Below are 21628 nucleotides of genomic sequence, written 5' to 3'. Positions count from 1 at the left end.
CTGTTTGTTGTGTTAAATACCCATAATTCATTTGGACGCGACATACGTCACGTGACTACTTGAAACACGGAAGTGAACGCAAGCGTAAGAAAATAACAACACAGTTAAAAATGCCGTCAAGAAAACGCTTAGAGCATTAACTTTCTTCCCTTTTTGGCTTGAATATTTATCCCTCTGGCCATGTTAGCGACAAGCTATGTTGTCTTCGTCGTATTTGTGGTGTCCGTTTCTTGCTGTGAGCAGGAAGTGGAGCAGCCCGACTGGCGAATGACTCTTAAAACCATTCGCAATGGCATCCATAAAATCGATTCGTATCTCAACGCGGCTCTCGAGTTGTTCGGCGGCGACGACGGCTTGTGTCGTTTCAAGTGTACTGACGGTAAGCATATTTCCAAATCTTTTCTTTTTGCTTCATGTTGGTCCGTGCCTATTTATTTATCTGTCCATTCATCTACTTATTCATTTTAATCTAAACTCGCTAATGTCGCAGTCTATTTAATGGGTAAAAATGGTGTTTTTTTTTTTTTCAACTTTTAAAAAGTTTGTTTTTAAGTAATGTTTGAAAAAATACAGTAAAGATTCTTTATAGCAACCCCTCAATTTAAACAAATGATTTGCAATGACTCAACATGATTTCATTTTTCTTTGGAAAGGTAAGGCCTCATTAATGTGTAATTAAATCGCATTCATAGATGAGCAGATATGACAAAACACTATAATTTTGGCACATCTGTCACTCCTTGATTGGTACATGCCAGTAACAGTTCATCTATGTATTCATTTTAATCTAAACTCGCTAATGTCGCAGTCTATTTCATGGGTAAAAATGTTGTTTTTTCCAAGTTTTAAAAAGTTTGTTTTTAAGTAATGTTTAAAAAAAAAAATACAGTAATGATTCTGTATAGCAGAATTTTCCAAAGAAAAATGAAATCATGACCTTTGCTCTCCTCCTCAGGTTACAAGCCGACGCCTCGTCCCGGATATAAGCCGCCGCCACCCAACGGGTGCGGGACCCCACTCTTTGGATTCCAGGTAATACTCAAAGGGACTCCGTTCCGTTCCAGCGGTCCGAAAACCAAATGGCGAAACGTGGAAGCGCTTCCTGTTCCCAGGTCGACGTGGGCATCCCGTCCATGACGAAATGCTGCAACCAGCACGACCGCTGCTACGACACGTGCGGCCGCGACAAGCACGACTGCGACGAGCAATTCCAGGACTGTCTGGAGACCATCTGCAGAAACGTGCAACGGACTTTGGGATTGGCCCACAGTGTCCAAGGTGGGTTTTATATCTGGTCTTAATGCCATATGTTCATTTTGTACCTAAATGTCCATTGTGAATGGCGTAATACAGCAACTGTTATCTTATTTTTTTTCTCTTGTGTGTATGAAGCCCCTTCATGATCTGCTAAGACAAGGGTGTCAGACTCGGGTTGGTTCGCGAGCCGCATTAACGTCAACTCGATTTTATGTAGGCCGGACCATTTTAGATATAATATTTAGATATTTTTTTTTATAAATGGATTAAAAGAACTGGATTAAAAGCCCTGAATATTCAGTTTTTTTATAGATCTAAAACAATGTTTATTTTAGCTTTTTTTAAATATATTTTTAGATTTTACAAAATGATTTTTGAACTAAAAACACAGAAAAAATGGATTAAAAAATGACAATTATTGATTTAAAAGGGGGAAAATCAGGAAATTTAATATACATCTATACTCTTCATTTGAATTTGATCCTAAAACAGAAAGTCGGCACTCATCATTTACTTTCCCGGGCCACACAAAATGAGGCGGCGGGCCAGATTTGGCCCCCGGGTCGCCACTTTGACACGTGTGCTAAGATGCAGTTTCCTTGTTTGAAAAAAATGGCCAACAGAGGGTGCTATAGAGTGTTTGACCACCTGTCACTGTTCATAATAATTCATTTTTTCTGCTTGTTTCGTCTTTTTGTGTCTTTTTTTGAACAGCATGCGAGTCTGCGGTGACGCTCCTGTTCGACGCCGTGATGCACTTGGGATGTAAACCGTACTTGGACAGCCAACGGGCGTCGTGCGCGTGTCAGTTCGAGGTAAAGAAGGAGTTGTGAATGAGCTCTCGATTCAAAATGGGGTGTCCAGAAAAAAAAACGAGCTGTCTCAGGGATGGAGCCGCTGCTTTTCAAACACTGGACTCTGGAAATGCTCACGTGACTGACATACTCTAAAAAAAAAAAAAAAAAGAAATATTTTCAATTATTTATTTTTTTGTGTGTGTTGTGCAGTAACTTGGTCTACTGGTGGAGTAATACATTCTGATAACTTCACTGAATTAGCGAGATTTAGCTCTCATTCCAATCAAAAGATAATTATCCCGAGCAATAACATACTGGTTTGCAATAATAAATGTTTTGAGCCAAATTTTGTTGTATACTTGGTGATTGTGATGTTTACAGTTTTTTTTTTTACACCTAGTCTGCCAAGTCTACTCAAAGAAATCATAAATGATAAATAAATTAAATTAAAAATACAGATTATACATCTCTGTTTACCTGTTTTACATGTGGTTACTTCTTGTGTATGCTTTTAATTAGAAGTACATTACTCACTTTTTATTAATTTCAAACTGTGTGGCTACAGTAAGTAAAATAATTAAGTTATGTTTTGTTATGTTAAGATTGGGCGGCCCGGCGGATGAGTGGTTAACGCGTTGGCCTCACAGTGGGGGATTTGGGTTCAAATCCAGGTCGCTCGACCTGTGTGGAATTTGCATGTTCTCCCCAGGCCTGCGTGGGTTTTCTCCGGGTACTTCCACATTCCAAAGACATGCATGGTAGGCTGTTTGGATACTCTAAATTGCCCCCAGGTACAAGTGATTGGTTGTTTGTCTCATTGCCCCAGGCCTGCGTGGGTTTTCTCCGGGTACTTCCACATTCCAAAGACATGCATGGTAGGCTGTTTGGATACTCTAAATTGCCCCCAGGTACAAGTGATTGGTTGTTTGTCTCATTGTGCCCTGCGATTGGCTGACCACCAATTCAGGGTGTCCTCCGCCTCTGGCCTGAAGTCAGCTGGGATACTCTCCAGCACCCCCTGTGACCCTAGTGAGGATAAAGCCATTTAGAAAATGATTTGGGATGAGATGTTATGTTCAGGTTCATATGTTTTATGTATTTCGAAATATATACTACAGTAGTAAAACCTGTTAAACAAGATACACGAGGAGCTGCAATTTAAACATAATTACGCTCATGAAGAAACATGTTAAGGTTGATTAAAAATTCAAAGGGAGAAGATTACAACACAAAATGAGACATAGAAAGTAATGAGTAGAGAAAAGACAGAAAACGGTTTAATATGACGCAAAAAAAGATACGGGAAAATCAGTTCCTGGTCGTTACCGAGGAAAACGTGGAAAGCCCCTTTTTGATTGGCAGTGGGCGTCGACCAATGACCGCACACCTCTTGACCAATCAGCGCAAAGAGGAGGGAGCGTATTTAAGTAACGTGAGGAGTTGTTGTCAGGGCGAAGGTGAGCTGAAACAAAGCTGCAAATAATATACTACAATACAGAATACTGCTTTACAGGTAAAACAACGTTTACATGCGTATTTTCTTATCTCACGTACTCTGATATGTTTTTAAAATGTGTCCAAAAGGGGAAAACGCGGAGTTTTTTTTAGTCGAAGTTGTTAAAAGTTGTTAAAAGCGGCCGCCTTAGCTACTATTTTGGCCACGCCACTTATTTTTGGGTGGGAGCTGTCAAGTAGTTTTCCTACAATAAATACAACGTAGAAGTAACAAAAAAAGTGTCAAGTTAAGGCAAAGAGAGCTTTGAGTGATATTTGAGTTAAATGTTGAGTTTCTTTCTTTAAGAGACGAGTGGTGCCATGGAAAACAAGACCGTCATTGACGCCCGCACGAGTAAGTAGTACTTAAAAGTTTATTTTCAGAAACAAAGTTCTATTAAATGTAATTTCTCGTAGTCAAAAGCGACAACTGCGTGGAAAAGATTCGAAAGTAAAAGGTTAACTAGCAACTCTAGTTCAATGACTCTTGTTCAGAGATATTTTGTACATAAAGCCGAGTTCATATTACTCACCTTGTTATTTATGATGTAACAAATCAAACTAGAAAGGATATAATTATCAGAACTAGATGGTTATGTAAACTAAAGGATAATTGATTCAAAGATATGGGGAAAAAATACTTATGAGCCAGTATTTCTTTTAAAATTGACCAAGTTTGCAATTTTTTTTAAGCACGCAATGTTTTTTGAAGGGTAGAAAAATCCCGAGTTTTTCAGATAACGCACAGCGTCACCTAGACGCGATGTCGTGGTCCTCCGACTGTCGGCTATTGACGACGGCTGGCGCTCTAAGCTGGCCCAACAATGGCTGCTTGACCCCCGTGCGAACGGCTCTCATGCACCTGTAGTCCTAACAAAGAAAAGCTCCATTCTGCAGTTGTTTGATTCCGAGCTAAATAAAGCCGCCATGTGTTGTTTGGTGTCTTTTTCAGGCCTGGAACAAGTCCACAATCTCACAGAGACGGACAGCTTCAGAATGTGGGACATTTTTTTTCTTAAGCAAACTTGCTCGTGACGTCCCTTAACGTTTAATGTCCCTTGTTCACGCAGCGACAAGCTTTCGGATCCCTCCGTAGAGTACCGCATGGACCGCAAACGGCGAGGCCAGGCGCTTATTTTCAACCAGGAGCGCTTCTTTTGGCAACTTGGCATGTACGACCGGCCGGGCACCAACATGGATCGCCACAACCTGGAGTTCAGGTATCATTTGTCTTTAGATTCTACTTTGCAGTGCTGTAAATTGCACACCTGACTCATTTAAGAAAAGAAAAATCCATCTCTACATCCACCAAAAGAACCGAGTTGCGTCCCGTCACAAGTTCTACTGGTGACCACCAAAAGTCTTATGAATACTTTCTTTTTAGTTCATAGTTATCATTTTTTTTAAATAAATGTTACATTTACAGATTCCTACTTAGCCTGTTGTTTTCCATTTACCTTTATTAAAATTAAAGTATGTTTTTCTTGATTTCTGATCCACTCAAAAATTCTCCGTCCTAAAATTCAACTTTTTGTACTTTATTCCTCTTCATTTTTTTCTTCTGGAATTAGATTAGATTAGATAACTTTTCATTCTGTATTCGGGAAATTTCACTGTCACAGGAGCAACTGGATGAGAATACAGACACAGCAAAATACATTTTAAATAAATAAATAAGCGTGTTGCTGAAATAATATATATATAAATTATATATGTGCATGTGTGTATATATGTGTGTGTGTATATATATGTATACACGTGTATATATGTATATATATACATGTGTATATATACATACGTGTGTGTGTGTGTGTATATATATATATATAAATACACATACACGCACGTATATACACGCACGTATATACACGCACGTATATACACGCATATCTATATATCTCAACATTCAGCCATTTCTTTTGTTAATATACTTAGTATAATAGTCTAATATACTATACTTAGTTTTGAGGCTTAGACTAGATACCAAAACTCACTAAGAAACCTATTTCAAAGCATTTTTTGTGTTCGACGGTATCATTTTTGTATTACAGTAGAACAATTTTACACTTTATCGCTTTCTCTCTTCAGGTTGAAGGATCTCAACTTTGACGTGACAGCTTGCAACAACTTAAAAAACGAAGAAGTCCTGGAGATGATCCAAAAAGGTGAGCAAGCGTTCCATCTAAATCAGGTTTGACCAGATGGGGGGGGCTGAACACTACTATTAAATATGCAGGTGCTACCTTAGTTTAATATGTGCCGTCCCTTTATGAAATAAATCCAATCACCCGGTTTCTTTCCGCCCAGCCGCCGAGGGTGACCACTCGGACGCCGACTGCTTCCTCTTGATTTTCCTGAGCCACGGCGAAGACGACCACGTGTACACTTTCGATGGCAAAATCAGCATCCAGCAAATCACCTCGCTTTTCAAAGGCGACCAATGCAAAAGCTTGGTGGGCAAGCCCAAGATCTTCATCTGGCAGGTGAGCAATCGCCCGACCGGTCGCCCGCCCGGTCGTCTCTCGGGCGGGAGGTCAAAATGTCCGCCGGCAGGCCTGTCGCGGCGACAAACACGACGAGCCGGTGTTGGCCTGCGACGATGTGGACAGCGTGATCCAGACCAACGAGGTGGTGACGGACGCCTGCGCCGTTCAAACGCTCCCGGCCGGCGCCGACTTCATCATGTGCTACTCGGTGGCGGAAGGTGAGCGCGTGACCGCCAGGGGGCGTTTTGAGTTGGGGACACTACCACGATAAGTCAGAAACGATAAAAATTATTTTTTTTAAATTATAAACGGATGAAATAAAACGGTAAAACCAAAATAATTGAAATAAAAAAATATGCGTATAAGAAAATATTTGCTATGTGGCTCAAAATAGAGGTTAGCTAATTTTTAGGTCAAGTCTTAAAATTATTATTTTTTAGCTTGAAACCCAAATGAAATAAAACGGTAAAATAAAATGATTGAAATAAAAAAATATGCGTATAAAAAAATATTTGCTATGTGGCTCAAAATAGAGGTTGGCTAATTTTTAGGTCATGTCTAAAAATTATTCTTTTTTTTAACTAAAAACCCAAATGAAATAAATTAATTGAAATAAAAAAATTGTATAAATTATTAACAGTCCTCCGTTCTTGTATTAAAAACAATTCAAGAAAATATTTGCTATGTGGCTCAAAATCTAAGTTAGCTAATTTTTAGGTCATGTCTTAAAATTATTATTTTTTAACTAAAAACCCAAATGAAATGGTATAAATTATGAACAGGCCTCTGTTCTTGTATTAAAAAAAATTCCAGAAAATATTTGCTATGAAATGACACAAAATAGAATTCCTCCAATAATTGCTAACTGGCAGCAACTGAACAAATGCCTGCCCTCCCACTTCAAAAGGATTGGACACCAATGGCAGCCAGTGAGTTAACAGGGGATTATTTTTACTTTTGCTTTTTTTTCTTAATTTAATGTGTTTTTTTTTTTAAATTACCATTCCAATTTATAAAAAACTGGTTCTCTTCCATCTCCAGGTTACTACTCTCACAGGGAGACCGTGAACGGCTCATGGTACATTCAAGACCTCTGCGAGCTCCTGAAGAAGTACGGCGACTCGCTGGAGTTCACGGAACTCCTGACGCTGGTCAACCGCACGGTGGCCTCCAGGAGCGTCCATGCTTGCAAAGATAGGGATGCCATCGGCAAAAAGCAGGTGCCGTGTTTCGCCTCCATGCTCACTAAAAAACTTTACTTCCGCCCCAAAAAGTGAACCTTCCCACTTTTTAAAGGCCCCCTTAAGGTGGCTTCATTTAGCAACTGCTGGGTTTTCTGCTTGGTGGACCAGATTTTTTAACTTTTTTGCCAAATCACAAAAAAAAAAGGGAATTTGTGTATTCGCGCATTTGTTTGTCTTGTCGCCGTATTATTTGTTTTTAGCTCTTGAGTTCCTCAGGTACATTTTAATATAACTTTTGCTACTTTTGTAAAGTCACATGATCAACTATGAGTCAAAAAATGTCTCTGTGACAAATAGGGAGTTTCAGAAAATGGCTTTTATTTCAATTTATCTATCCGCCCTCCTATTACATTATTCCAAAAAATAACAAGAAATTGTCTTTTTATATCTCTGATCAAAAATGCAACATTATGAAAATAAACCTAAAGTGTTTACATTATTTTTTAAATCTGTTTTTGTGATGACATCACTGTCTGGGCTGGATCTGCTCAATGGGGAGTTGAAGCTGCATTGGATAGCGTAGGCGTTTCAGGTCGTCCTCCACCTGGAGCAAAATTAAAAAATGATTAATAAAAAAAATAATTAAAAAAAGCTTATGTCGTACTGTAAAAATCTGGCTTTAAAATGACTTTCTTCTCCCTTTATATCTAAACAATATGTAAAATATTTGGTCCAATATTTTAAAAAAATCTATTAGCTGCCACTCCTCCCAATTCAAACGATTTGGACATCTAATTTCCAAAAAGTAAAAAAAAAATGCAACATACCTCAGCCAACTGATCTTTGAGTTCATTGTACTTTTCCACATTGAACTTCTTCTTACTCGCCCCCTTGTGGAAGTAATTCAGGAATTGTCTGTCTTTAGCGTTCGGATAGAAGTAATCCTGCAAAAAAAAAAGGGCAATGAATTAAAAACCAAAAATCAAATAGAGAAGAGCGAATTTGTCCGACATGCCTTTTTTGTGAGAACGTAGAAGGCGAAGGCCCCCATGCTGGTGACGTAGGTGACAAAATAGGTGACGGGCTCCATGACGTCCCAGGAGTACACCCACCAGGTGAGCCAGCCCAAGGCTCCGCCCTGCACGGACAGGAGGGCCAGACCGCCCCAAATCGCCCTGGATGTCTGGGCGTCGGCCTTGATGGACAGCTGTGCCTTTATCTGCCGACGCACCCAAGAAACTTCAAACCAAGGTACGTCAAGTCTAAATTCACCCCAACAATTAGTCACGTCCCGATGCCATATTTTATGATTGGAATATTCAATCATTTTTTGAACTACTTATGCCAAGGGTGTTAGACTTGGGTTGGCTGCGTTAACGTCAACTCGATTTCATGTGGGCTGGACCATTTTAGATATAATATTTTTAGAATTTTTTTTATATAAATGGATTAAAATATCTGGATTAAAACACCTGAATATTCCGTTTTTTATAGATCTAAAACAATGTATATTTTAGCTTTTTTCATATATTTTTAGATTTTACAAAATGATTTTTGAACTAAAAACACGGGGGAAAAAAATTACTAAAAAATTACAATTATTGATTTAAAAGGGGGAAAATCAGGAAATGTAATATACATCTATACTCTTCATTTTAATTTGATCCTAAAACAGAAAGTTGGCACGCATGATTTACTTTCCCGGGCCACACAAAATGATGCGGTGGGCCAGATTTTGCGCCCCCGGGCCGCCACTTTGACACGTGGTTTATGCTCAAGGGTTGCGGGGGGTGCTGTAGCCAATCCCAGCCAACTATGGAGACAAGTGGGTGACAACCAATCATAGCTAGGTGCAATTTAGAGTCTTCCATTAACTTAGCATGCATGTTTTTGGGACGTGGGAGGACTGGAGTACCCGGAGAAACCCCACGCAAGCCCGGGCAGAACATGCAAACTCTGCACATTGCCTGGGATCGAACCCTCGACCCCAGAACTGTGAGGGGGCATAAAATAATGTGGTTAAAAACATTACAAGTGATTTTTACGTCACTTTGATATTATTACTATAGGCAACAGTTTTAAACTTGAAGATTTTTAGATGGGTGTTCCTTTTGAGATTTTTTTTAATGCAAAAAGTCCCTAAAAAGTTAGAAAACGCTGTACTAAATGAAATTATTATAGCTGTGATTCATCGCTGATTTGCGGTCGTTTTTTTTTGGGAGTGATTTGTGTCAATAGGGTATGAATAATCCAATGTGCTTTTCAAGTTTTTTGCCACACCTTTTCCAGCGGGGAAAGTTCTTGCTTGAGGCGGTCCAGTCTCTCCAATAGTTGGCGCTCTTGCTTAAATTGGTGTTCGGGCAGGTTGAGGGCTGTGTGCAGCAGTTGCACCATGTGTTTCATGTCGTCCAACTGCAGGGCGTGCTCGCTGGATTTGCACACTGTGGACCAAAAACGGGTTTAAAATGACTTTCTATGACCAAAAGTTACAATTACAATTTGGATTTAAAAAAATATTTTTTATAGTACCTTCATCTGGAGCGCGCACATTGTAAACAGTGTTGTTGATGACCAGCTTGAAGTGTTTGTCAATCAGCAGGGCTTCGAGCAGCGTGTTGGAAGCCACACGTTCGCCGTCTGTCCGGAAAGGCGCCGTTCGTCATTTACCAGTCGTAAAAAAAACGCAGATTTGTAACAAACAACGTTTAAAAAAAAAAAAAAAATCCCAACACAAATTCAGTACTGCTGCATTAGTGAGTCATTTCCGAAGGCCATTATGTCTACTTTTTTTGTAATTTTAATTCATTGGCTGCCAACGATGGCGATAAATGTCCAATTTATTTGAATTGGCAGGGTAGCAGCGAATGACGGTTCAAACTGCCCTGAAACTGATGGGAAGTGAACAAATGCAACAATTGGTAGCTTGGGAGTGACTCAAAGATCAACAGGGAGTGACTCAAAGATCAACAGGGAGTGACTCAAAGATCAACAGGGAGTGACTCAAAAATCAACAGGGAGTGACTCAAAAATCCCCTAAAATCAAAATGAATAGAACGGGCCAGAATGAAGACAACAACAAAGACATGTTCAACAAGGGAAATCACCCGGCCGAACACGTCGAGCCACATTCCGGCGATTGGCAGCGCGTAAGGGGTGGGCTTTTTGCAAAAGGAGGAGGTACCTTTAGAGAGAATGGCGGCGGTGGTGGCGCCGGGGTCCTCCTTCTGCAACCCGCCGATCAGGTCGCCCACAGTCATTAGCATGGGTCGCAGAAAGAAGAGACACGTCTCACTCCTGCACGTTAGCGGCACCTCCAGTGCCAGACGCCCATGTTTGTACTTCAGGGACACCTCTGCCGACGTGACAAAGCTCGTCATTTACAAAAAAATATATGTATACAGTAATATTTAATGTTAATAAATTTGCTAATTCGAAATACCCCAAAATGAACAGAAAATAACAAAAATTGGAACAAGAATTGACCCCAAAATTCCCTTAAATTAACACAAAGTGACCCAATAGCAACAGGATGTGACCTCGAAATGTCCCTAAATAAACAGGAAGTGCCCATTTATCAACAGGAAGAGACCAGAAACCCCAGATAAACAGGATGTGACCCCCAAATCAATAGGAAGTGGCTTTAAAAGTGTCTCAGGTCTTTAAAGCTAACATGTCAATTCCTAGCTAATAATATTAATAATAATACAGTAAATAGTGTAGTATGCAGCAGTACCCGCAGGGGGCGAACTCGTGCTGCAGAACACAGTTTGACCAATTCCAAGCAGAGGCAAAGGAACCTGGAAAGAGAAGATAATCCATAATAAGATTTAATTATTTAAACTGGCAGAAAGAAAAAAAAAAACATCTCGGAAGAGTAATGACTCAGCGTTTTTCCTCCATCCAAAAAATAAATTTTATTTTATGTCCCTACTCAATGGCGCCAAATCCCAGCAGCCTTTGCGGGTTGCACTAGTTTAAAGTAGAATATTTTTTACCTCACAAATTCATATTTGGCAGGAAACGCTCGTTCGCACACCCGCGGGGAAACGGTTTGTTTTTACTTGGCAGTCAAACAGGTGGGAAGAGTTTAATTAGAGAACCGTAATAATTTGGCAAATTAGCTGCAGTCACTTTACTTTGAAAGGTTTTGCTAGCAGGCCTTTTCATGGACAATAAGTATTTTGAACAGGTTTTTCTATTGCATTAATTCGCACGAGTGTACCCAATTTATGGATTATTTTTACATTGTAGTCAAAAACTTGATGCGTGTTAGAAAAAGTGATTTAACAGAAAGAATTCTTTTTAAAAAAAAAAGGCATTTCCCCAGACACCCAAAGTGGTGGGCAGCCAATCAGGGCTTTTTGTGTCAAAGCAAAATGTCCCTAATAAAGTGGCCACCGAAAGCAATACTAAAGGAAAGAATGCAAATGATGAACAAGACTGAACAAGAAACAAAAGGGGTCCACAGAAAGGAGGAGCTTTTTCTTTTTTTTGCATTCTTTAGCTTCACCTGCTTACACATCACATTAAAACTTTCATTTAACATCAGTGGTGTCAAATATATGGCCCACGGTCCAAAAACGGCCTGCCAGGGGGTCCGACACGGCCCACGGGGGTGTTCTGCTCAACTTTTTAGCTCATTCATACTGTCCGTAAATGATTTTATTTTGTTTTTATTAACGTGGACGCCCTGAAACTACAATTTTGAGATCTGTGATTAACTTTGCTCCATTTCTTTTCCAGAATCGTATTCGATCGACCCAAAACCAACAAGAAGTGGCCAAAAATCAGCAAAAAGCGACCAAAACACCCCAAAATCCTTAGGAAACTCCAAAATTTACAGTAAGTGCCCTGTAAGTACTCCAAAATGATAAGAAAGTGTCACCAAATTAACTTACCGCCTGCCATTGACAAGAATAACAGTCCAAATGACTTAAACTGGCCAATAAGTCACCTTTTTATGACCAAAACGGCCCACATGAAATCTAGTTGGGATGAATGTGCCCCACCAACCAAACCGTGTTCGACACCACTGTCTTAGACACCTTCTGTTCGCCTTTTCCTATTTTTACCACGCGGTAAAGGCCGGAAAAGTGCGAAAATGCCCGGCGGTGACGCAAAATGAAGCGTGCCGCCGCTTCCCGCCTGAGCAATTAGAAATCGGAAACATCGTCTGCCTGCTCCCCGCCGCTTGATAAATCCGCCGAGCTGCCGCACTTGGCGCATGGATACAGTTGGCGGTCATTAAATGGCCGGCGTATCTGAGCAAAACGGAAAACGGTGAGGTGGAAAGAGTGAAAAAAAACGACCCTAAGGCAGAAAGGAGAGAAAATTCTATTATTCCCAGCTGTCATTGTGATAAAGTGAAGGCGGCCAAGCGTTGGTATTGCTCTTATATTTTGCGAGCCTTACGGCTTCGGAGGGCGAATGAGGTCGGAGAAGGGAAAAATGTTGATGGGGTTGGTCGTCCAATCCATTTTGACTGGGAGAGTTGGCGGCAAATGATCGGTTGGGGGCGTGGCTATATTGTCAAAAAGGGAAAATGTAGGGAAGCAAGAAAGGGAATGAAAAATTGGGAAAAACTAGATAGTTTCCTTTTGTTTACATTTTGATGGTAATATGTTAAATAATGAGTTTTTAAAATTCCCGATGAATATAGATTTTTTCTTCATACCAAGTCTCAATTTTCGATGTGCATATATGGATCTAATATATTTTACTGGTAACTAAAAATGTTAATAAAACTATGTTAAAATGCAGCAAAATATAAATAGTCAGCCCCAATAACACTAACGTTTATAAATAAAATAATATTAAAAACAAATATTTTTTAAATTAGCCTTTTGTATTTAATAAATGAATGACTTAAAATCAATCAAAAGCATACTTGCAGTTTAATCAGTTTTACATTTGTTTAAAAATAATTTCATATGGAATATCAATAACCTTTAAAAATAAGCAAATATTGACTTTTACTGCCCGCCAACGCAAACGATGGACCCCCAATTGGACCCCCAATTCATTGAAACTAAGAACACTCCCTATGAATACTCATCTATCATCCAACTCTCCCAGTCAAAGTGGATTGGACACCTAGCTTCATTTGTCAAATGACTCCACTATAGCGAGCATTATAATACAATAGGAAGTAAAGCTCATCCCAACAAAAGCATGATCATACGTTTACTCTTCTCCCGTTCATGGACGCCCAACAGAATGCCCTAAATAATTCAAGTCCATTACTCGGCTCCGCGTCCTGTCCAAGCACATCCATCTGATTGGTCGTTACGCCGCGTTCATTCAATTACTGGTCATTTCTAGGCCTCGACTCAAAAAGACAGACCGCAAACAAGCGCTTAAAATCTGCTTTTTTGGACTCATGAATGCTCCGTTTGGTCTGATTTATTTCGCATCCCAGAAAGACGCCGCATTGTAACGGCAGTTCGCGAACAAACCTCGTGATTTATCGATAGGCTGCACTTTTTTTACTCTTAGACACACAATTGTTTTCCTATACATACACAAATGCAATTGATATTTAATTTTAAATTCCAGTGGTGTGCCACGAAAATATAGAATACATCAAAGTTTTTTCTACTACAGTGGAACAAGCACATGAGAATTCAGATTGAACCTATTTTGGGGTTTTTTCCTTCCAATATTTAAATATATATACCTTGGATGTTTAAGTATTTTTGTATATATATCAGGTAAATAAAGATCAGGAACCGATTGGTGGTGTTAATACATTAAAGTATTTTTCTACTACAGTGGAACAAGCATATCAGAATTCAGAGTGAACCTATTTTGTTTTTTTTCCTTCCAATATTTAAATACATATACCTTAGATGTTTAGGTATTTTTGTATATATCGGGTAAATAAAGATCAGGAACCGATTGGTGGTGTTAATCGCCGTTTATTTAAAAAAACGTGGCTCTATCGCGGATTTTTCCTTTTCACGAGCAGGACTGGTGGTAAATCACCTCGTAATAATGGGGGTTTACTTTATATTTTTTTTAAATAATATTTTCCATGCTGCCCTTTCACATATAATCAATTAGTGTTACTTCATTCATACTGGAGTGTGGTGTAAAAAATATTTATAAAATTAAGGATTAAAAAAGCTTTTCCATAACTTGCGTCAACTCCCAAGTGCATGCTTCAACTCACAGGTTCTAAACGATTTTAAAAAGCGACTTTCGGAAGCGTGCATACATCGTGAATAAGAGGAATATTCCTATTTACCTTGTGAAGAAATGTCGCCGGGCGAGGCGCTTGAAAAGCGGGGCGACGAGCTCCGAGACTTCCCAAAAGTCTCCGGGCAACTTTACCGACTAACCGCGTCGAAGACATCATCGGGCGGTGTAGTGTTCAGCGGCCCGGTCGTATCATTCCGCGGGGATATCACATACTTTGCCGAAAAGGCAAAAAAAAGTGGAATAGCAGAGCTAAAAAAGAATGTTTACCCCCTTGAAAACCGTCAACGCAGGCCGGGATATTTAGGGTAGGGCACAGCCCACAATGAGCCGCATTTCCTCTTCGTCCACATCCTCCTCCCTCTTTTGAGTCCTGTTTTTGCACTCTTTCACCACCGGAGGGCACTAATGAGCAAAAGTGCTCTTCATTTCGCATTCATTAGCGCGAAGTTGTTGGCTACGTAGTTCATTGCTAGCTGTAGCTAGCTCTTTTTTGCTAAAGCCATGACTGCAGTGACACGGTGAGAATGTTTGCTCGTGTACTTGAGCTACTTTGACCTTTTCGACGTAAAGTTGGGTTCTTTTAATGCCATGCTTAGGCTGTCAGGTGAAATTATTTTTTTGTTTGAATGAATAAATAAGTGAATTTGAATCGAAATAAGGTCGTTTTCGTCACGGAGTAAAAGCGAGGACGAGTACGGGTTTAACTATCACACGTTTTCATAAAGTATCATTGTATTAGATAATTTGTTTTTATTAAGTGCTTATTGGTATATGTATTTGCAAATGGTAATTACGTTTTTATTGTTTTGGCAAATATGGGACTAGTAATTACTACTCGCATGATAGACACTTCGTTAATTACAAAATGGATCAGGTGGCGGTTTATGCTTTGTTTTAGTACTCCTTTTTTTGACAAAATTATTTAATTCTGTTACAGTACTTATTATTATTATTTCAGTTATTTGTTTTTTTCCAATTGGAACTTGTTGGTTTTTATTTCTTCTGGCATATTCCAAAATACAGCATAAAAAAAAATCTCTTTCCTAACCCCCCCTGTTTTCCCCCTCCCAGATTAGACCACCAGGAGGGAGGGCTCCAGGTCTCACTCACATTGGATCGGACTGAAAGCCTGTAAGTCTCCACTCATTTTTTTTGTGTTGAAAAACACACTGTTTTTAACTCATTGGCTCATAGTCACTGCCATCTTCTCAGTTCATCTACTATTGACAAATTAATCCTAATTCACTGTCAGCCTCCTGCTTGGATATCCACTAATAATAAACTAATGTAAATTCTAAGCAGAAGAATGAAATTACATTGTATGTCTAGCATCACCAATGGCATTGATAATATTCTATGAAGAAAAACAGCTCCAGCTCTTTGTTTGTTACTAGCTAAAAGGCTAGTCAAGTTAACCCGTATATTGTTGTTCTGTACACTAATTTTAAAGTCCTCCTTTGTCAGTTAGGTTAATTGTGGAATTATTAGCCGTAGTGGGTAGCATGTTGTAAGTTAGGAATTTGCCAGTAGAGGGCAGTACAGACATATCGTGCTAGGTTGAACGAAACGTTATTGTTTGGGACTCATTCTCGTTTGATTTAAGGATTGTTAGATTCACAGTTTTAACACCTATCCCTAATTCCTTAACTCAGTCTGATCTTATCTAACAAATGTGCGCGTTCAGCATCGAAGGAAGAAACCAGGGTTTGCGAGTTACTCCACAGATGGTTTATTCCAGAAATTGATCCTTACAGAGCTCCGGGCCCCCTCCCAAATAATAGTAAACCAGCTGCGCGTCGTAATGCACAGTGGAGGATGAAAAGACAACGGTCCACACCCGCGTTTGCACAGTTATAGTTAAACAAAAATGAATATTCATTCGCTGATTCTAATGATATTCGGACTGTCCCACGACGATTCTGGAGGGGTGTCCTCCCCTGAGATCTGCTTGTCCGCGAATCCACGTCTGGCTTGGTCGCTCCCTCCGCAGGAATTTCTTTGTTTCTGGTATCATCTGGACCATCGCCCTCTCCGCGGGGATCCCTTTGTCTCTGATTTCATCTGGACCACTCATCACCTGGGACCACTTATCACCTGGACCACACCTTAAAGCAGAAACTCAAACAAAAGACCTTTTGTTCATTGTGATTGAGTTGAGAACAATAGTTTTAATCCTACTGTGGTACTATAGCAAAATGAAACAGCTACCATAAATGAAGGAGTAAAATATGTCATATTCTTCATTCCCTCTCTTGGTCTCCCAAAAGAGACCATACCGACAAACAACACACAAGTTAGTAAGAAGCAAAACTAAGAAGCACTACATTAGTATAAGAAAAGAAACAAAGAAGCATCACATTAGTGTATCCATGAATACATGCTTGGCGGTGGTTGCAGAGGGATCAGTTTAAAGCAATTGAGAATACTGACCTTTCGGATCTGGTCCCACTGCCCTATCGATCAAACGAACAACCAGAGTACGAGCCATGGGGATGAGGCAACATCCACAAAGACTAAGTAAAGTCGTGAAAACAACAACCGATATAAAGACAATTCCCATCAAACCTTTCCAGGTACCGAACTGATCCATCCATTGGTCCCAGAATGAGTCACCCACACCTGAATGGTCTGCCATCTTATTAGTCAGGGTTCGGAGGCCTTCCAAGGCCAAATTAGAAGACCTTCGAATCCTGCTGAGACCCATCCAGGCGGGTGTTGCGCTCTTGTTGCGATGCAAAATATCCTTCAGGTTTGAAGGCAATTGTACTCCAACTGTGAGATTCACTGGGGAAACAGAAACCGGAAGCAACAAAGACACCAAAGAGCACACGCCAGAAGCATTTGTGGGTAATCTATCACACAATTTATCGCTTCCACACCATAACCAGAAGTTCCGCTCGGGATAAGGGGTGTGGTACCGGAAAAGACATATTTAATACACACCAATCAGACGGAATGCTTCCCAATGATTTTCCAATCCTCTTTAATTTGAGACAGGTAAAATTTTGTCGTGCTACTGCTTTATCAAAAATTGGTTTCTCTTTATCCTTTTGGGCAAGTGGGAATATCGAATCGTACTTAGAACAATTAAATTTTGGTTTATTGTTTTTTAGAAGGTCCACAATACATTCATCTTCGACTGGGGCCGAAACAATACGGAGTACGGGTCGAGCACCCATACACGAGGCAATCATCTTGGGTTTTGCTGGCAGCTTGCTCTGCCATTAACAGCCAATTGTTAGATCCTGCCGTAATACCTGTAATCATTCTAAACCAATTTAGGGGACACGATTGACGGAGTCACCTTGCCAGTTTTCGCCTGAGTAGACTAGGTTTACACATCCCCACTGGCCACCATGGATCGGTATCCGAGGACCACACACAGGGTTAGGAAGCTAGTGGTGTCTCATCTGTTGGAGATTGCGGTGTCATTGGAGCCACATCCGTCTGATTGGAGATCGCCAAACAGGAGTATGAAATACACGTGGAGCGCTCCTTCAAAAAATAACAAGAGAAAAATTAAAACAATAATAAGCCAAAACATCCTGTACACCACTTCCCTCTCTTGGACTGGGATAAGCCCAGTCCAGAACAGGAACTATGTCCAGGAACTATGTGTCATGTTTAGATGTATGTGACCTGTCCCCGGGAGAATCAAAGGCCGCCTTTGGAGGATCCTGTGGTGGAGTGTGTGGTTATGGGTTACATGGATCAACGGCTCCAATTTGGGAACAATGAAACCACTTCTGTCCCTTATGTTCAAGTTGAACCGCCTTTGATGTACGAGCAGTCACTCTGAAAGGACACCTGTCCACCTGGGCTCCGACCACTTCCTGGATAGAACCTTGAGAAAAATGTGGGTTGAGACTGTGGGTGATCACGTGCAGCTGCAGCAGCCTCCTGTATCTGTGAAGAAATACTAGATACAAGAGAATGAAGTTGTCGACTAATATGCTGCATGCGAGAGATCAGGTAATGGAACCTCTTCATATGGGGTGATTGAGGAACTAGGACCGGGCATCAGCCGGCCCGTAAGTAATTCAAATGGGGCAAAATTTGTGGTTTTGTTTATGGTTTGACGAATCGAGAGTAGAGCCAGTGGGAGGGCTTGAACCCAGGACCTTTTGGTGCCGTACATTATTTTGCCAATTTCTCTTTCCTGTATTTACACAAATTAACTAATCATACTAAAAATAGGAAAAATGCAAAAAGCAAACCAGGCTGCCTTCTCCTCAGGAAAACAGCTTTCCCGTTCTCTGCAATAGCCACACTCACATCCTGGGTTGTTCTCCATGTTTCCTGTTGAAAAGCACAATCTCCCTCTGCCAACCCAAATTTAATGCGTTTCTTTAAAATTTTTCTTTTATGCAGATCGCCAGATTAGCCTTATCATCCAGCTCCAATCGTGTAGTGAATAATGGCGTTTGGTACATTCCACTAAATTGGATTTCCATATTTTGTTGTCTTGTTGACCTCGTTATGTAGGCGCAATGATTTCATAACGAAATATGGAAACTTTTGTCAATTCAGTCAATGTTTCTATTAACACAATTTGGATGCCATTATCACTATAAATCAATAGTACTTTGGAATTTCATATCAAGCACTGTCTGTGTTTTTCCCAGTGCTCCCAAATTTTGCATAGCAGATTTGTTTCTCCACTTCAAATTTCACATTTGGAGTACTGCTGCTTTTTCATTAAAAATTTCCTTGGACGAAATATTTTTCCATAATTTGTCATTGCCATCCGTGAAACGGCTTATTGGCAAATTCCGAAATCGATTCCAATTTGCTAAATCATTTTCCACCTTGATACCTAACCGATTGATCATATCTCGGTGGTCGGCCAATCAAAAACACAAAAAGACACACAAAGAACCATTCATGCTCACACTCCTTTTCAGACATATTCTCATAGTCATTCATTCTTACGACTCACGCTAAAGCATATTTCATCTGTTGATGAGCAAAACAATGAATTATCATCCGTGCACTGATGACAAGTCATGATGTTTATTGCATCTCAGCGAAATTATGCCTATCCTAAATTAATTATTTTATCTAAACTTGCCAGCTACAATTTACCTAATAATTTGGATCAATGCCATTTCTGCATTGTCTTCATGTTTGATATCATTAATAATTTGGATGATTCCTAATCCTTAAGTCTAAATCGCAAATCACTCTCATATTACTAAAACCAATAGCTAAAGCTCTGGCTGAATTCCTATCCGCTCTAAGAAGGCGGTTTTAAATAGAGCCATTTTCTGTGCTCACTGTTACCTCAATTAAAATTTAGGGAAAATAACCTTTCACTATGCATTTTCTAATATAAATTTCAGTGTTTAATAGAGGACCCATAATTTGTCACTAATATATCCCAATTGGGCGACCCCCTCTTTTTGTTTGTCGGGTGAGGGGTGTGCGCATCTGTGAAGGGGTGCCGGCGATGACCATCGGACCGAGTCGGCGAGCCTCATGACCAGGAGACAGAGCCAAAGCCTTTCAACTGCCAGGGTGCTCCAAGAACCCTCTGAAAATGGTCTTAATAGACTAAATCATCCTCCATGTCACAAAACAACGTACAATGAAAATCATCCATGGGTGGATGGTAGGGCCGGAGCCAGTCAATGAATGATTTCCACCGGTGATCTACAGACAACAGTCCCCCAGTGGCCGGAGTTTCAGGCTCAAGACGTGACCTATAGATTGTCCACCACTGTCCACATGTTCATATTGGTTGTGAACACGGAATCTTTGCACCATTTGGTAAAGTCACCTCTATTGTGTGAAGGATCCCCTGGTCCGTAAGAATCATCTCCGCCGTGGTAATATTGTCCAGGTGACTGGGCCGGCTGCTGTGGGCCGCCATGGTCTGCCAGTGCCTCGTCCTCCCCCACGCGTAGGCCGCTGTTGCTGTAGTGGGCCATACTGCTGTGCTTGGGGTTGCCATGGGAACAGTTGTTGCGGTTGCCGTTGTTGACTGGGGCAATCACATCTCCAGTGTCCAATACAAAAAAGTTGCCTTGTTGGCCCTGTCCCGAGTACCTTCTTCCCCGGCCACCAGAGAAACCACGCCAGCGACCACCGTATCGACCATGTAACTGACCATCTCGGGCCCCACCACATTCCTGGCAATTTGGAAAGTTGGAGCTTCAACACAGTAGAGATCAAAGGTTCTGGAACACCCTCGACAATAGCCGCTATATGGCCCGTCTCGTGTCAAGCGCACAACTCTGTCCACTTCATCAATGCCAGGAGCCTCCTCCGCCATGAACTTCCTCCCCTCACCAGAGGGGGGGGCGATTTATTTAGTGCAATATCTCTAAGAACCATATATCACGCCTCCTCCTAATCACCTCCCTCCGCTTTTTATTTTTATTTTTTTTTAGTTCTGCCTTAGCTGTGACGTCATGCTCCTTTTTTCAACGCTACGGACAAACGCTTTTGACCTGTACAATGTAAATTTCCTTTCAACGTACAAAATTATTTCTCCAACTCACATTTAATTTAGCTTGTCTTTGAAAACCTGTGCCTCTACATTTCCATACAAACTCATCAATTCATTCCATTCCATTCTCATTCAGCATCTTTCTCCCCATTCCTCTCAAAACGCACACACACACGCACGCACGCACACACACACACACACACACACACACACACCATTCTATCCCAAGCCCTCTCAACATTCCTTCTAACACACACACATTTTCAACCTCTCCTCGCATTTTTACCAATTCAGTCATCACAAATCACCGGATAAATTTAGAATTTCAGTATGTTCAATTTAGAATTTTAGTATATCCAATTTAGAATTAGGAATTTTTTATTAGGAGCAATCCTAAGAAAAAAACATCTGTGGACCCAGTCGTTTCCCTGCTGAAGACTTAAAAAAATAAGTTTGCTGAATTTTTCTTACAATTAAGTAAAAGGTCTCCAACATATAGCCTTTTTACGGAATCACCTTATTCCCTTGTTTTCATACGAACGTTTCCCTTTATCTCAAAACGACCGTTCTGGAATCCCCAATCACTGATTCCAGATATATAATCACGGAAATGTCCCTGAACAAATACTCGTGTTATATGAATCACATTTCTACTGTGACTTCTACTCTAAAAAATAAGTTTGCACAATTTTCGTACGGTTAAGTAACAGGTCTTATGCATACAACCTTTTGGAATCTTAAAAATCCCTTCTACTCTAA

General features: G+C 40.4%; 4 protein-coding genes across 5 annotated transcripts in view; 3 read left to right on the top strand and 1 right to left on the bottom strand.

Moving 5' to 3' along the window:
* Positions 1 to 41: 41 nt before the first annotated feature.
* On the top strand, positions 42 to 2518 carry pla2g12a (phospholipase A2, group XIIA). The gene is made up of 4 exons (XM_077604648.1): positions 42 to 379; positions 956 to 1032; positions 1113 to 1278; positions 1972 to 2518. Exons 1-4 carry the CDS (start codon positions 181 to 183, stop codon positions 2088 to 2090), a joined length of 561 nt encoding a protein of 186 aa, XP_077460774.1. The 5' UTR covers positions 42 to 180; the 3' UTR covers positions 2091 to 2518.
* Positions 2519 to 3455: 937 nt separating this feature from the next.
* On the top strand, positions 3456 to 7717 carry LOC144076963 (caspase-6-like). Its single transcript, XM_077604350.1, has 8 exons — positions 3456 to 3567; positions 3856 to 3903; positions 4501 to 4546; positions 4619 to 4768; positions 5637 to 5713; positions 5856 to 6031; positions 6102 to 6252; positions 7076 to 7717. Exons 2-8 carry the CDS (start codon positions 3870 to 3872, stop codon positions 7309 to 7311), a joined length of 870 nt encoding a protein of 289 aa, XP_077460476.1. The 5' UTR covers positions 3456 to 3567; positions 3856 to 3869; the 3' UTR covers positions 7312 to 7717.
* On the bottom strand, positions 7577 to 14781 carry LOC144076962 (calcium uniporter protein, mitochondrial-like). Of its 2 annotated transcripts, XM_077604349.1 has the most exons (9): positions 14688 to 14781; positions 14465 to 14614; positions 10952 to 11015; positions 10400 to 10570; positions 9748 to 9855; positions 9499 to 9659; positions 8234 to 8437; positions 8046 to 8162; positions 7577 to 7822 (listed from the first exon to the last, which is right to left on the bottom strand). In XM_077604349.1, the coding sequence occupies exons 2-9, from the start codon at positions 14573 to 14575 to the stop codon at positions 7745 to 7747; spliced, it is 1014 nt and encodes a 337-aa protein (XP_077460475.1). In that variant the 5' UTR covers positions 14576 to 14614; positions 14688 to 14781; the 3' UTR covers positions 7577 to 7744. The 2 variants fall into 2 exon arrangements, with proteins under 2 accessions (XP_077460475.1, XP_077460474.1); XM_077604348.1 differs by having other exon boundaries at positions 14465 to 14761.
* A 72-nt stretch (positions 14782 to 14853) lies between these two features.
* lef1 (lymphoid enhancer-binding factor 1) overlaps positions 14854 to 21628 on the top strand; it is a 93666-nt gene continuing 86891 nt past the window's right edge. Inside the window, exons 1-2 of the mRNA XM_077604347.1 lie at positions 14854 to 14936; positions 15490 to 15549. The gene's annotated coding sequence lies outside the window, so the exon portion shown is untranslated. The remainder of the gene's footprint in view (positions 14937 to 15489; positions 15550 to 21628) is intronic.

Source organism: Stigmatopora argus, chromosome 7, assembly GCF_051989625.1.
Source record: "Stigmatopora argus isolate UIUO_Sarg chromosome 7, RoL_Sarg_1.0, whole genome shotgun sequence".
Lineage (NCBI taxonomy): Eukaryota > Metazoa > Chordata > Actinopteri > Syngnathiformes > Syngnathidae > Stigmatopora > Stigmatopora argus.
This window is presented reverse-complemented; position numbering and strand designations above follow the sequence as displayed.

What these genes read in the sequence shown, in the direction of transcription:
- pla2g12a (XM_077604648.1), top strand. Translation starts at nt 181, where the DNA reads ATGTTAGCGACAAGCTATGTTGTCTTCGTCGTATTTGTGGTGTCCGTT. An exon ending in TCGTTTCAAGTGTACTGACG is followed by an intron (nt 380 to 955) that starts GTAAGCATATTT and finishes TCTCCTCCTCAG; the next exon opens with GTTACAAGCCGACGCCTCGT. An exon ending in CCCCACTCTTTGGATTCCAG is followed by an intron (nt 1,033 to 1,112) that starts GTAATACTCAAA and finishes TCCTGTTCCCAG; the next exon opens with GTCGACGTGGGCATCCCGTC.
- LOC144076963 (XM_077604350.1), top strand. Translation starts at nt 3,870, where the DNA reads ATGGAAAACAAGACCGTCATTGACGCCCGCACGA. An exon ending in CCTGGAGATGATCCAAAAAG is followed by an intron (nt 5,714 to 5,855) that starts GTGAGCAAGCGT and finishes CTTTCCGCCCAG; the next exon opens with CCGCCGAGGGTGACCACTCG. An exon ending in CCAAGATCTTCATCTGGCAG is followed by an intron (nt 6,032 to 6,101) that starts GTGAGCAATCGC and finishes GTCCGCCGGCAG; the next exon opens with GCCTGTCGCGGCGACAAACA.
- LOC144076962 (XM_077604349.1), bottom strand. Translation starts at nt 14,575, where the DNA reads ATGATGTCTTCGACGCGGTTAGTCGGTAAAGTTGCCCGGAGACTTTTG. An exon ending in CACGAGTTCGCCCCCTGCGG is followed by an intron (nt 10,571 to 10,951) that starts GTACTGCTGCAT and finishes TCACGTCGGCAG; the next exon opens with AGGTGTCCCTGAAGTACAAA. An exon ending in AACTTTCCCCGCTGGAAAAG is followed by an intron (nt 8,438 to 9,498) that starts GTGTGGCAAAAA and finishes GTGCGTCGGCAG; the next exon opens with ATAAAGGCACAGCTGTCCAT.